Raw genomic sequence first — 14851 nt, 5'->3', positions numbered from 1 at the left:
ACTTATTGTTCTGGTTTTGGAATTTCCTATTTATTAATGCTAAAAAACATCGCTTTGAATTGTGAGTAAGCTATAATCACCAGAATCAGTAATAAAAATAATACCGTAATTTTAAAAAATTAAAATATTCATAGAACTGGGCTGAAAACATGCTCCTAGGCCTAGAAGATAGTGAAGAATCTGGTCAATCTACAATTTCAACAATCAGTGCTTGAGCAATTTACATGTTTTAGCTGGAAACAGTGAAAACTGGCTCTCTTTCGCAAATAATTTTTAAAAGAAATATCTTGAATTTTCCTGGTCTGATGTATTAAAGTGCTTTCGCAAAACCAATAACATGGTGCCAATTCAATGTAAAAGACTGGAGAGAGATGCTCCTTTTTTCAGAATGTTAAAATGTACCTTTCCACATCTGTATTTGCTCAAAGATTAAGCTTTGTATCGCGGAAGCCCTGGAGTAGAAACGTCTCAGTAATAGAAAGCTTGGACTCTCAAGGTTTCATTCATTCGGCCAACATCCCTGGAGCCCCTCCTTTGTGCAACACACCTTACTCAGTGCCAGGCCGGGACATCAGTCAGCGGGGGTAGCCCCTGCTCCGAGGAAGCCTCCGGCCTGGCCAGGGAACGGCTCAACTGGGAGTTGTAAACAAACAACCTAAAATATCACAGAGCAGCTACACAGTGGACCCGCCTGAAATTACCACAACAAGGACGAGGATCCGTCCATAAACGCAAAGTCTCTCCTCCATCTGATATGGGTCGCCACCCCACCTCTCAAGAGCTGGAGCAGAGCTGGGTCTAGAACTCGTGGACGGATGTTGTCAGGGGGCAGGTTGGCAAGGAGAGACCAGAGGGGAAAGCGGAGGCCCAAGCGCGACCCCCGGATGGCGATGCAGCAGGTAGGGCGGGAGGCTGGCGGGGGTCAGCTCGGCCCTCCGCGTGGATCCCCACAGGGGAGCGAAGGCCGAGGTGCTCTGGGCCTAGCCGTCGGACTGGAAGGGTCTACGCGCCGCGCGGCCCGGGTCTCGGAGGCGGGCTCTCGGCGAAGCCCCGCCCCTCCGGCTCCTACCCCTCCCCCCCTCCCCCGCCCCCCAAGGCGCGCTAGCCGGTCCCGCGCGGCGCCAACCCTTTCCCGGGTCATCGCCCCTCCTCTCTTCCGGGCTGCGAGCCCCCCGCGCGTCGCCTCAGGGCTGTGCTCGCTCGCTCGCGCGCGCGCGCGCTCTCCCGCCCGCCCGCCCGCCCTCTCAGCGCGCGCTCGGTCGCCCGACGACGCGGGAGCCACACGGTCCGGACTAGGCTCGCCACGCTCGCTGCCGCCGAGCGCCGGCCCGCTGAGGCGGCGCCCTCGGTTCCCGGCCCGGAGACGGTCGGGACCGCCAAATCTGCGGCCCCAGGGCGGCGGCGGCGGTGGTGAGGAGACCGGGCCGGGGGGGAGGCGGACATGGTGGAGCTGAGGACACCGGGAGGAGGGTGGTCCCGACGCCCCTGAGGCCACGTCGAAGGCTCGCGGCAGGCGGCGCGCCGGGGAAGGGGGAGGAGTGTGGGATCGAATCGGGTTGCATCGGCCCCGGCCCGGCGCGAAGAAAGGACTGTGGACGGAGGGGGGGTGGCCCGAGAGGGTTTCCGCGGGACCCTCGGCGGGATGGGGACGGAGGAGACGCCGCCTCGAGGCTCCTGCCACGTTTCCACCGCGCGTTACCCTCCGCTCGGGGTGGGCGATAGCCTTGCGCCTGCCCACCCCCCTTCCGCGTCCGTGCGTTTTCTGGAGCCGGGGACCGGGCTTGCTGTCTGGGAGGGGGGAGGGTTCGAGCCCGAGGGGAGCCCCGTCCTGGATCCCAGGGCCACCCGGAGACTGGAGTCGGCCCGGTGGCAGCGGACCGGCGGGCGAACGGGAAGGCGCACCCTGCGAGGGAGGCTGTTTGGGGGGGAGGAGGGGGATGGGGCTCCCCGGCCCTTCCCCCTTAACTCGGGGAAAACCGCGATTGCAGAAGTTGGACGCGCTTGCAGGCCGTTCTTTCCAGAGTGGGTGGAGATGTTTGATGCCTACTCACCTAGCACTCTTAAAACCCAAGCGTGAGTGCTTAGCAGCAGGTTTTGATGGCTTAAAAAGTCCAAGTCCCGGCCCCGTGGGAAATGCCGTCTCCTCAGCGTCCGGAGAGCCCGCCTTGTAACGCCGCTGAGGCTGGTCAGGGGCTCCTCACCCCCACGGCCAGGATCCCCGCTTCCTCAACCTTGGGAATGTCTATCAGAAATACTTGTCTAGAAACGGTTGCGATTAGCCTTTCGTTAGAACACAGGGAAAAGTACAAAGTTATAAACTCCTGGAAGGTTGGGCTTGGTTTTCCTTTGGGTTTTACGCACGCCACTGTGAGCGGAGGAGCCTGTGGAACAAAGTAGAACTTGAGGAGTCGCCGCCGCGGTGACTACGTCCCAGGATGACGTCACCGTGCGATATTTAAAATGGGAGCTTTTCGCTCCGAGTGTGGGTGGAGGAATTGCGGCTACTTACTCGAGACGCCTAAGGTCTTATTGGCCCAGCTTGCTTCTAGTTTCGCCCTCTCTGACTTTGTAACTCCGTCTTTCACCTTTTGGTACTCCCAGAATTCTAACTGGTGGGAGTGGGTTAATTTTTCTGCTATTCCAGGCATCATTTTTTCAAACCGGAAAAAAAAAAAGTAATTCCATATGACTCATCTTGTGTTACAAGCAATAGCAACCACTAAGTGGTTCTTTCCTTCCTTTCTTTTATTTTTTGATATGAAACAGAACAAAACAAAAAGGAAAACAAAACCCTAAACTCAGATATGTAGAGCACAGTAGACAAATTTAATGAATGGGGAGAATGATACAGTTAAAAGGATTCAGTACTTTTCTTTAGTGTGGTTCCTTGTTTTCTTTGGTAGATGGAAGCTAATGTAGTTCCATCAACAAGCAACTTTCATCCCAAACCGTATATTAAATTGCAGTGGGTTTTCTTTTCCATTATAACGTGGTAGGATATAAATATAACTTTATACAGTGGAAATGGCTCAACATTTTTCTTAGGAGGATGCCTCGGCAGTTGTGGAAGACTGGGGTTGTATGTACCTCCGCAGCTCTTATATCCAGTTCCTCTTGTCTGGTAGCTGGCCAGAAAAGGTGGATTTGGCATTCTAGGGTTCCAGTAGGAAGGTTTGGGTGTCTTCCCATCTGAGATCAGGGTGGGTGTGTGCTGGCAGCTATACCCACCCTGATCTGTAGAATTTATTTCACAGTGAGCTCCCTTGTTTGAATTTGCACAAGGAGTAAAGGAATCATTCTGAGAGACTTTAAGAGGTTTGAGAAAACAAATGTGTGAGAACACAAACTATCAGCTAGGTTAGTTGGTTTTTATAGTAAACATAGCAGAAGCTGTATGTCTTTGGTAATTGGCTCTGAAAGGGGTGATACTGCTTAGTAAATGCAGCATCTGAATAACTCCAAGTTACTTAAAGCAGCCAAATGAATGAGCTCATCACATAAAGACAGAATATACATCGAAACAATACCAGGATAAGGTTTTTGCCTTTATGGATTAATCAATGGTAAATCAGATCTGCCATTTAAAGAGAGTCTTTCTTGAGGCAATTCCACAATGCAGCTAAATCTCTGATTCTTTCTTTTTTTTTTTTTTTAAAAGATTTTATTTATTTATTTGACAGAGAGAGAGCGAGAGCAGGAACACAAGCAGGGGGAATGGGAGAGGGAGAAGCAGGCTTCCCGCCGAGCAGGGAGCCCTATGTGGGACTTGATCCCAGGACCCTGGGATCATGACCTGAGCCGAAGGCAGACTCTTAACGACTGAGCCACCCAGGCGCCCCTCTGATTATTTCTTATAGTTTAATTTTTCTGTGGATGACCCTGAATTTCTGTTCTCTTAAATGTTTTGATAGAACCACTGTTTTTGGTCATATCATTTAGGTAACTATATCTCTGTTCCTGAAAGAATACTTAGAGAAACTCAATGTTGGATTTTTTTTTCTTTATGTGTAACAGCTTTGTTATTCAAATAGGATTCACATAGCATGCAATTTACATATTTAAAATCTACAGTTCATTAGTTTTATTACATTCACAAAGTTGTGGAGCCATCACCACAGTTAATTTTGGGATATTTTCCTCACCTTAAAAGGAAACCCTATATTCATTCATTGATGTCTCTCCTTTCCTCCCATCATTCCTGCCCCTAGGCCACTAATCTACTTCCTGTCTATATGGATTTGCCTATTCTGGAAAACTCATATAAATGCAATCATACAATATTTGGTCTTCTGTAACTGGTTTCTTTCCCTTAACAGTGTGTTCAAGGTTCACCTCTGTTGTAGCATGTATCAGTAAATCATTCCTCTTTTTGTTGCTGAAGAATATTCCATTGCATGTATGTAACCACATTTATCTGTCCATCAATTGACAAATGTCAGTGTCCATCAGTTGGACATTTAGATGCTTCTATTTTTTGGCTGTTAAGAATAATGCTGTGGACACTTGTGTACATGTTTTTGTGTAGAAATATGTTTTCACTTCTTTTGGGTGTATAGCTATGAGGATAGAATTGATTGGTCTTATGGTAACTCTAACTTTTTTTTAGGAATTACCGCTGTTTTCTATAGTAGCTATACAATATTGTGTTTTAAAGTTCAAATTATTTCACAGAATTTTAAACTTAAATTCTTGTAGCTAAACCTTGACATGTTTAGTAAAAAGTATATAATGGTATCATTGTAGTGTTTCTCTTTGAGTGATATCTCTGATTTTATTTTGGCCAACAGGAGCAATTTGGTGTGCTTTCTTTACTGAACTTCACAAAGCTAAGTGATAAGATTCTTAGTATTATAATAAGGTCTTTATGGCCTAACTTAGTGATTATTTGTTCCTTTTTCCAGATATGAGCCAATGAAACACAAGATAAAATTGAAAGAAGGGAGCTGTGAAGGAGGGATATTTTGCAGAGCTTTATCTTCCAGTTTTTGTGTTTTGTTTTTTTGAGAAAAACTTTTATCTTTCTTTGCAGGGAAAGATGAAGAACGAAATTGCTGCTGTTGTCTTCTTTTTTACGAGGCTAGTTCGAAAACATGACAAGTTGAAAAAAGAGGCAGTTGAGAGGTTTGCTGAGAAATTGACTCTTATACTTCAAGAAAAATATAAAAATCACTGGTATCCAGAAAAACCTTCAAAAGGACAGGCCTACAGGTAAAGGATTAGACTGGACAGTTGGATTGGACTAAGAGGCTGATAGCTCCTGAAATGAGTACAAGGCCAGAGGACTGAAAGGTGTCTAGTTCATTTCTTTCAGTTTAACTGCAAAATACAGAACTCTGGGGTGTCTTTTGGTATTTTCTTTCCTTACGCATTTTAAAATACAGGTATTTGTTGATGGAGTCCCACTACCTGGACTTGGGAGGCCAATACTGTCAGCTCATGGGAGTTAGTCTTGTGGTTGTAGTTTGGCTTCTGACTGAATGCATTTCTTTATGTATCACAGGTACTTGAGGGTTTTCACAATTCTAGAGGATCCCTAAAACTCACCCATAAATGGGCATGGTAAGAGTTGAGAGAAACGAGTCTCTTTGTTTCTACAAATAAATTACATGTTACATGTTTTTGGAAAAAGTAAAAGTTTTATGGCAAACAAGAACTAAGAAAATTAGACCCCTAATGCATTGTTGACACAAATAATTTCACTGGGCGCCTGGGTGGCTCAGTCGTTAAGCATCTGCCTTCGGCTCAGGTCATGATCTCCAGGGTCCTGGGATTGGGCCCCACATGGGGCTCCCTGCTCGGCGGGAAGCCTGCTTCTCCCTCCCACTCCCCCTGCTTGTGTTCCTTCTCTCGCTGTCTCTCTCTGTCAAATAAATAAAATCTTTAAAAAAATAATAATAATTTCATTTATACTATGCATAATTCTTTACGGTAGAAGCCACTGTAACTTTTATTGATGAGGATAACTTATTACAACCTACAAATGGTAAATATTAGCTCCACGATTTGAACTCAGGTCTAACTGACCCTAAATTCTTATGGGCTTCTGCACAACACAGTTTGACCATTGCCCTGTCTCTGAGAAGGAAAGTAACTCTCACTTGCAGCTGTCTTTTTGTACTCTGGTTTATAAGTTACATTTATAGCTTAGAGTAAAGAAGAGCAAGCTCCTGCAAAACATGTTCTGGCATGCTCATTCCCTAGTATTTATGTGATCACTGTGTTGAGAACCTGGGTTCTGCTAAATAACTCAGCTGTCAAACCGTGCCCCATTTGTGGAGGTGGCCACAAAAAAGTAAAAGTAGAACAGTTGTGACTACAGAAATTCTTTTATTTATGCATATTGCTGCCCCCAAAGTTTCCTTCTCAAATCAGCACTTCTGTGCTTTGATGTAAAAAGGGCTTCCTTTCAGTCACTTAGCTCTTATAAGTGCAAGACTATTCAGGGAGTCTACAAAGGAAGTGGAGATATGATTTGTTTAGTTCTCATTTGCTGAAAGCCACAGGTGAGCATGTTTTCTATTGAAGAGTCAAAGTTATTGATACATTTTCCTCTTCATTTTTATCCCAGGAGGTTTCCTAGTAAATTGGAAAATGTGATAAAGTAGAAACGTGGATGTTCCATATAAAGCAGACTCCAGTTATTTTTTATCTTCTCACTTGATTCTCTTAATTTTTTTCCTGCACATCTTCATTTCTGATAGAGTGAACAACTTTTGTGAGTTAGAGCTGTTGAGGCTTTTTACACTGATGTAATTGACATTGGACAAAGGCTTTTGGAAGTGCCAAACCAACTTTTTACTATTACTGAGAAAAGAGAAAAGAGACACTGTCAAGTAAATGCTTAAAGGTCAGACAGTATACAGTTTCATTTCCATTAATTCTAAAACTTGAGGAAAAAATTAGCTAAACAGGATTAAATTGGCATATGATCAGAAGTGTCATTATTGAGTCATTTTGAAGCTGTCTTTGAAGTAGAAAACTATTAGACTTAATGGTGGGTTGTTACTATTATAAAAATGAATAGAATACAGGATTATCCAGAGTGAGACTCTTGAATCCATAGAGTAGGTTGGAAGGTTCTTTTTCTTCTAAAGTGTTTATAAATTAAAATTGTTTCTCCACAATATCTACAACTAAGAGGCTTTTGGAGGGCAATTTGGCAGTATTATCAAGATCTGTAAAAATACTCCTATTCTTTGAACAGTAAGTCTCCTAAAAATCTATTCTAGAAGTATAATCAGAAATGCAGATAAATATGTATGAATATGGATGTTTCTTACACTGTATAATTGCAAAAAATTGGAAAGAACTGTCAACATTAAGTAAATGATAGAGTGTTTTTATGCAGCTTTTAAAATCCTGTTTTTGAAGACTGCTTAATGGATAAGTAGTCACAGTATAGAGTTAAAAAAAGCACAAAAATATGTAAGATATGCAAGTGAAGCAGAGTCTCTAAGCATCTTTATTTACATATATGTTTTTTAAGCTTAGAGCCTACATCACCCTTATTTTAGATAATAAAAACACATACTTCTAAGATCTATCTCCTTACCTATAACTGCTTTTGATCCTGGGGCACATGGGACTTTTGAATCAACCTACACAACACTAGAATTTGTAAACATAGACCATCTTAAAGAAAGGAACAAATAGCATCTTACATGCTGCAAAACAATTTTTTTTACTCTGAATTGCTTACTTGTTAATGGTCATGTTAAGATTAGCACAGACAGAATAGGATATTTAATAAAATCGACTTTGGAGTCTAGTGGTCCAGATAATACCCCCTGGATTTACCACTTTCTAGTTGTGAAGTTGGGCAAGTTACTCAACTCTGCCTCCTTTCTTTCTTACAATGGGGAAATGGTATCTAACTTACAGGATAATTGTGAAAATAAAAAGTTAATACATGTAAAGCACTTAGGAAACTGTCCATTGTGTAGTAAACCTTCAGAAAGAGTTATTATTACTATTTAGAAATCTGTATTAGCTGTTACTTAATGAGAACTTTTTCACTGTTGTAAGTGAAAATTGAAATCAAATAATTTTTTAAAAACTTTAAACAGCATGTTCTATTGATGTCATTGTATTCAGTGGTATAATTACTATTTGTCAATGAACTTGTATTTTCCATATTTGAGAGCTTTGCATCTGAGGAAGAGTTGAAATGACTTAATCTAAATTCATCTAATAAATAAGTACTAGGACTAGTACTAAAACCTGGCATCTCTTGATTGATTTCTTAGTTGTAGAAGCAGTAAATACTTTTATTGTAGCCACCATTTCTGTACATAAGCAAAATGCTTACTTTAACGTGTATTTTTACTTTCATCCTGGGAGCTATCTTTGAGCATTCCATAGGTAGATGTGATATTTCTTAGGTTTAAAAGATGGAATAGAGGCTCTATTGATTTAGTTTTGTTTTTTTTTTTGTTTCGTTTTGGTTTTTTCCATTATTTTGACTTTTTTTTTTTTTTTTAATGAAAACCCTTTGGTAACAAATAAATGAGATAAGCCAGTAACACTTTGGATTATATTTTAATCATAACTATGTAATATGAATGGTTCTGTGTCCTGGACTGATTATATATTTATAGAACAATTATAGGTGAAGAAAAGGACACCTTTCTTAACACTGTCTGGGATTTATAAGCAGGGAAAGACCAAAACATCACAAGAATTTCAAAATCTTTGAAACATTGGTTAAGGTCTATTGTTATTTGGAGATTTTGTTATATAGTAACTTGACCTATTAATACTTCTACCTTTAGAGCTCTAAGTAATTTCATGTAGCTTTAATGCTCCTTGGTCTTTTAATGTACATGTGAGATTGAATAGTTTCTGGCTAAAATGATGTAAAGCCAGTTCTTATGATTTCCCTGGGCTCGGACAGATGCCCTCCTCTTTACATCAGGCTGAGTAGTCTTACTGATGATGCTGCCTCTTTGCCTTCAGTTCACATTTATTATCTATTTAGGATAGATATGCTCCTGGTTTCTCCATCAGGGTTGGTTTGTTTTAAATTCACATTGGCAAATACTAATACTATAACAAGGTTTATGATTAATATTCAGTTAAAGTATTAACATTACTCTACTTTGTTGTAGATGCATTCGTGTCAATAAGTTTCAGAGAGTTGATCCTGATGTCCTGAAAGCCTGTGAGAACAGCTGCATCTTGTACAGTGATCTAGGCTTACCAAAGGAACTCACTCTGTGGGTGGATCCGTGTGAGGTGTGCTGTCGGTGAGTTCTTGAGTGTGCCAGCTGAACTGATTACCATGCTGGAACTGATTTTATGAACTTCTCTCAGGTACTGCCTGCTTGTGTGTGTTTTTGGCTGGAAGCTGTTGTTTGGGCTTTCTCAGTTGTGAACTTTGTAATCTGAAGGTGAAAGACTAGTTACATTCCTTTTTTACAGCTAAAGAAACTTAAAAACTTGATTGGGTAGGGTTTTTCTAGGGCTCTGCCAAGAAGTTTATTATATACCAAGAAGCAGAATTTAGACACCTAGACTTCTATAGGTCAGTTATTGTCTTTCATTGGTGGTACACCTGTCTTTCCCCTCTTCAAATTAGGAAAGAAGTTAAGCCCAAATTGTAGTGGGTAATAATAACTTTTGCTTCGTTTCTGTTTCTGTTTGTTTCTATTCTTGCCTCCCTCTCCCTTTTTGATTTTTAAGTGACCTAGTATTATTTTCATGGTTTTGTTTTTATAGTGGAAATTACTTCTCATCTAATGAGCAGAATAGTAAAAGGTGAGTGTTAGGTATGATATCTAATTGAATTCCATTCATTCTAAAAAACATCAATTGTGGACCAGGCATTCTTAGTTGTGGTTTTTTTTAAGATTTTATTTATTTATTTGACAGAGAGGGAACAGGAGCGGGTGGAGTGGGAGAGGGAGAAGCAGGCCTCCCGTGGAGCAGGGAGTCCTATGTGGAGCTCGATCCCAGGACCCTGGGATCATGACCTGAGCCAAAGGCAGATGCTTAACAGCTGAGCCACCCAGGCACCCCAGTTGTGGGGTTTTAAAAAATGAAAGGACATTCTGCTGTCAGGTTGTTCAAAGCATAATAAGGGAGAAGAAAGAATAAGCAGATTACAACAGTGTGATTTATGCTGTAATAGAAATATGTACAAAATGCAGTGGTTGGTGGCACAAAGAGAAGGTTACTGCCTTTGCTGGGAATTAGAAAAAACTACCAAGTGGGGGATTCTAGAGCTGGGTGGGGAAGGATGCAGTTGACTAGATGACAGGGTGGGAAGGACGTTTCCAGGCAGGAAGAATTCAGATGAATAGATGCATGGAATCCCCAGCAAGTGATTTCCTACAGCTGTTCCTTTAGGGTATTTCTTTTTGGTTTTAAGTGCATTTCAACCTGTTGACTACAGTAGAGATGCTTTTTGATGCAATCCTAATATATTCCAAAGGTGGTCATAGCCTTTGACCTGATCTCCAACAATAAAAGTAGAGGTGATGACATGTCATGACAAAAATACATGGTAATTCTTCCACTGAATTATTCTGGACCACCATGGAGCTACGTGGTATAAGCTGTTTGTGTAAGCTTCTTGCTTTGGGAAACTTAGGTAGTAGATTATCCAGCACTTCTTTCTCAGTTAGAAAAAGGAGCAAGACATCTCAATTTTGGTCCAAGAAGGTCAAACATTTTTAGATTCTGGGACTAATTTAGGACTCATCTTAGGCTAAGGTCAGACTTTATAGACGTTGGCCACTGAACCCCTGCTGAAGACCTCAGTATATAAGAACTAGCTATCACAAAGTTACTATATTGAATTGCTTACTTTTTTATTAGGCCTGCACTTAGATCCTGACTCACTTATTTAACACACAGCTTCTCAGCCATAGAAAATTATAAGCAGTGTTTGAAAGGGGCTTTTTCATGTAGTTATAAAGCTTCCAAAAGAATATCATATAGTCTTATGTGGAGGTGGGAGCAAAAAAGCTAAAGAGTTGGCAAAATGTATTATTACCCAGTCAAATAATGAGTATTTAATACAATGATTTTACATCATTAGGGAAATGTTTCTATGTTCAAAAATGCTTAAAAGGTTGGGTAATTATATAAACATTTTGGGCATATTTATTTGAAATGGCTTAAACTAAATCTTGGCACCTGAAGATAAAAGCTTTATATAAATAGACCTTCTGCTTAGGTGGATACTTCATTACGTAATGATTCCAGATAATGAAAAATTATTGTTCTTTCATCTTATTAATATATGAAAATCTTTGCATTCAGTAGCCTTTTAATAATTTTACACACAATTAAACTTTTGCCAAAAATTGGCTGTGATGTGATATTTTTTCACAGCTAATAGAAATCACCTTCATAATGTAGCGTACTCATTCCATGATAATAAAACTCCAAAGAAAGACATGCTAGCAATTGAGTAGAGGTGATTGTAAGTTAATAGAGGAAATTGCAATATTGGTTAGTGCTTTGGGACCAAAACTGTAAAGATAAATATTCTGAAAATTAAAATAAAGCTAATCTAGCAGTTATATAATTGAACAAATATCTGAGAGTCACTAATAATAATAACTCATTGGTACACTAGAGACTAAACTTATAAAAAAATTGAAATGCACTGAAGGGAACATTCTTCATAGTATGACTGAGTTATTCCATCAGGATAAAATATTGGAAGTATACAAAGTGTTACGTAGTTAGAAAGATTATCATTTATGGGGCGCCTGGGTGGCTCAGTCTTGTTAAGCATCTGCCTTCGGCTCAGGTCATGATCCCAGGGTGCTGGGATCAAGCCCCACATCGGGCTCCCTGCTCAGCGGGAAGCCTGCTTCTCCCTCTCCCACTCCCCCTGCTTGTGTTCCCTCTCTTGCTATCTCTGTCAAATAAATAAAATCTTAAAAAAAAAAAAAGGTTATCATTTAGTGAACTATGTGAGGAGATACAGAATAGATAACAGATCCTTCCTATAAAGAGAATGCCTGAGAATGGCTCATAGCTTTCTTATCTATCCAACATATTGTATATCCTTTTTTTTGTAATTTCTGTAATCCTTTTCCTGATACAACAGAGCATTAGATACTATTGATTTGTTTCAAATTAACTAAATTGGACTTAATTTTAGCAGTGTGTGGTTGAAAAATGGAAAGTTTAAAAGTCCATTACTAATTCTAAGACATTAACTGCCCACACTAATGTTACAATAATATAGTAAACTGCTTCACTTACCATGAAGAGAATTCTCATACCAAAATCCTAGAAAGGGAAAGATGCGGTACCTAATTGAACTTGCATGTCAAAGAAATCTGAGTTAATAAAGCTAGGTGTCTGCCCTTGATTTAGTTTTCTGTTTCTACAAAGGTAAGGGATTTTTCTCAAATTGCCTGCCTTTCTGTTTACTTGAATTTTGACTCCATTAATGGGCAAAACTGAAGGTAGGCCTAAACCCATTGTTAATATTGCTGATATTATTAACATATGAATTAACCTTTGTATTGAAATTTGTTGAGTCTTTAAACCCAGGGCAGGATGGAGAGGTACATTTCCATTGCTAAAACTTAGCTAAGTAAACTGGAAATTATAGTACAAGAATTCTGTGTTGTGAAGAACTTGCATAACTGCTCAGGCATCTTATACTAGGAGGAATCGCGAGCTGAAGACCAACCAGTATCCAGCCAGTTCCAGGTTTCTTGCCCAGCAGATAGGAAACTGTGGCCTGGAGACATTAAATGACTTGCCCCTTGTCACAGAGCTAGTTAGTGGGAGAGCCGGAACCAGAAACATGTTCAGTGCTCTTTCCACCATCTGTAGCAACTCCTTTTATGAGATAAACTGAAAAAGAATAGAAAAGGGAGTTATGTCCCATATTTAGGTAGCATTTATGGCCCCATTCAGCCTGTGTGAGAATGGAAGACAGCACAGCTATATAAAGAAGTAGAACTCATCTGTGAGGCTACATGATTTCCGTAAAACTTTCAAAGGCTTTATTGCAGCTTGGCCTTTTACTTTATTATACATATCCTGATTCAGAAATAATTTGAGACAACACTTACCTCAAAATGAAATTGACATAGTTATTATTAACCCTGTTTCTCTCTTTTTTTTTTTAAGATTTTATTTATTTGACAGAGAGCGAGAGAGAGATCACAAATAGGCAGGCAGGCAGAGGGAGAGGGAGAAGTAGCCTCCCCACTGAGCAGGGAGCCCGATGCGGGGCTCCATCCCAGGACCCCGGGATCATGACCCGAGCCGAAGGCAGACGCTTAACCTACTGAGCCACCCAGGTGCCCCTAACACTGTTTTTCTATCCAGGTTTTTGTTTTTTTAAGCTTAAAATTACCTGGTCTCCCTAACTTTAATTACATATTGAATAAGAACTGCTTAACAATTCATTTTCTTTGTCCTAACACTTACTAGAAATTGTTTCATAGTGTTTATGTTGTGCAGTCTTATTCAGATAGATTTGTGGGTTTCTCCTATTCTCCAAATGAAAACTAGTTTTACAGGGCACCTGGGTGGCTCAGTTGGTTAAGTATCCAACTCTTGATTTCAGCTCAGGTCTTGATCTCAGGGGCATGAGATCAAGCCTGCATTGGGCTCAACGCTGGGCGTGGATCCTGCTTAAGATTCTCTCTCTCTCTCTCGGGGAAAAAAAAAAAAGAAACTGCTAGTTTTACTATTAATTATGCTATCTTCCCTCATTGCAGAATTTTCCTTTTTTTTTTTTTTTAGTAGCCAACCCGCCAAAGTTACATATTCTGACAATTGATTTTCTAGCTCAAGGCTCTAAAAATATTTTGGCATGATTAAAAGTAAAATAAATTTTACTTTTTAAAAAAAAAATTAAGATGAGAAAGTGAGTTTTCCTAGGAATCTCCATTAGGTAAGCAATATAATTCAAGAAAAACCCCTTTATTTTCAGGGGTTATTTGTTTTTCAGTTGCCTCAGTTCTCATTTTTGTCAGTGTGGATATAGGCAACCCAGGCCCCTCTTTTATTTAATCATGGTAAAAGTAAATCTCAAAGGAAATGTCTAGTTAATTTGTGACTTGAATTACTAGTATCTACATTACAGTGGTTAAAAACACATTAAAAAATTTTGCTGTACAGCCAGTTTAATGGTATATACAAAAATGTAATCAAAACAGTGAATTTCTCTTAAGTGTTTTAAACAATTATTTTTGTTAGTGGCAGTAGGAAAGAAAATTGGGAAGAGAATGGAATCACTTTTATTTGCATTAAATAAGCCAGAGGTAGAAAATGATGGTCTGCCTTTTGGCATGGAATTGGGTTAAGATATTACATATATATATATTTTTAAGATTTTATTTATTTATTTGACAGAGAGAGAGACAGAGAGGGAGCACAAGCAGGGGGAGTGGGAGAGGGAGAAGCAGGCTTCCCGCCAAGCAGGGAGCCCGATTCGGGGCTCAATCCCAGGACCCTGGGATCATGACCTGAGCCGAAGGCAGATGCTTAACGACTGAGCCACCCAGGCGCCCCTGGGTTAAGATATTATATTATGTAGGGTTATGTTCTGGGAGGGTTCCTTCTTTGCTTTGGACCAATGGCATATCCAAGCCTGTTTGATTGTTTTATGGACAATTTCTTGCTTTTGTTGATGGCACTTCAAGGTTTATGAGTTTGTTTTTTTAATCCTTAGGTATGGAGAGAAAAACAATGCATTCATTGTTGCCAGCTTTGAAAATGAGGATGAGAACAAGGATGAAATCTCCAAGAAAGTTACCAGGGCCCTTGATAAGGTTACCTCTGATTATCATTCAGGATCCTCTTCTTCAGATGAAGAAACAAGTAAGGAAGTAGAAGTGAAACCCAGTTCGCTGACTGCGACCCCAAG

At 40.5% G+C, this 14851-nt stretch overlaps 1 protein-coding gene across 1 annotated transcript; it reads left to right on the top strand.

The window, feature by feature from the left end:
• Window positions 1–1268: 1268 nt before the first annotated feature.
• BTG3 (BTG anti-proliferation factor 3) lies at window positions 1269–14846 on the top strand (the record flags this gene model as incomplete). The annotated part of the gene is made up of 4 exons (XM_081802731.1): window positions 1269–1410; window positions 5030–5208; window positions 9108–9245; window positions 14657–14846. Coding segments are annotated over exons 2-4 (501 nt in total), but the record flags the coding sequence as incomplete, so codon positions are not given.
• Between the last annotated feature and the right edge of the window lie 5 nt (window positions 14847–14851).

Source organism: Leptonychotes weddellii, chromosome 1 (assembly GCF_054177405.1).
Source record: "Leptonychotes weddellii isolate Sample4059 chromosome 1, ASM5417740v2, whole genome shotgun sequence".
Lineage (NCBI taxonomy): Eukaryota > Metazoa > Chordata > Mammalia > Carnivora > Phocidae > Leptonychotes > Leptonychotes weddellii.
This window is presented reverse-complemented; position numbering and strand designations above follow the sequence as displayed.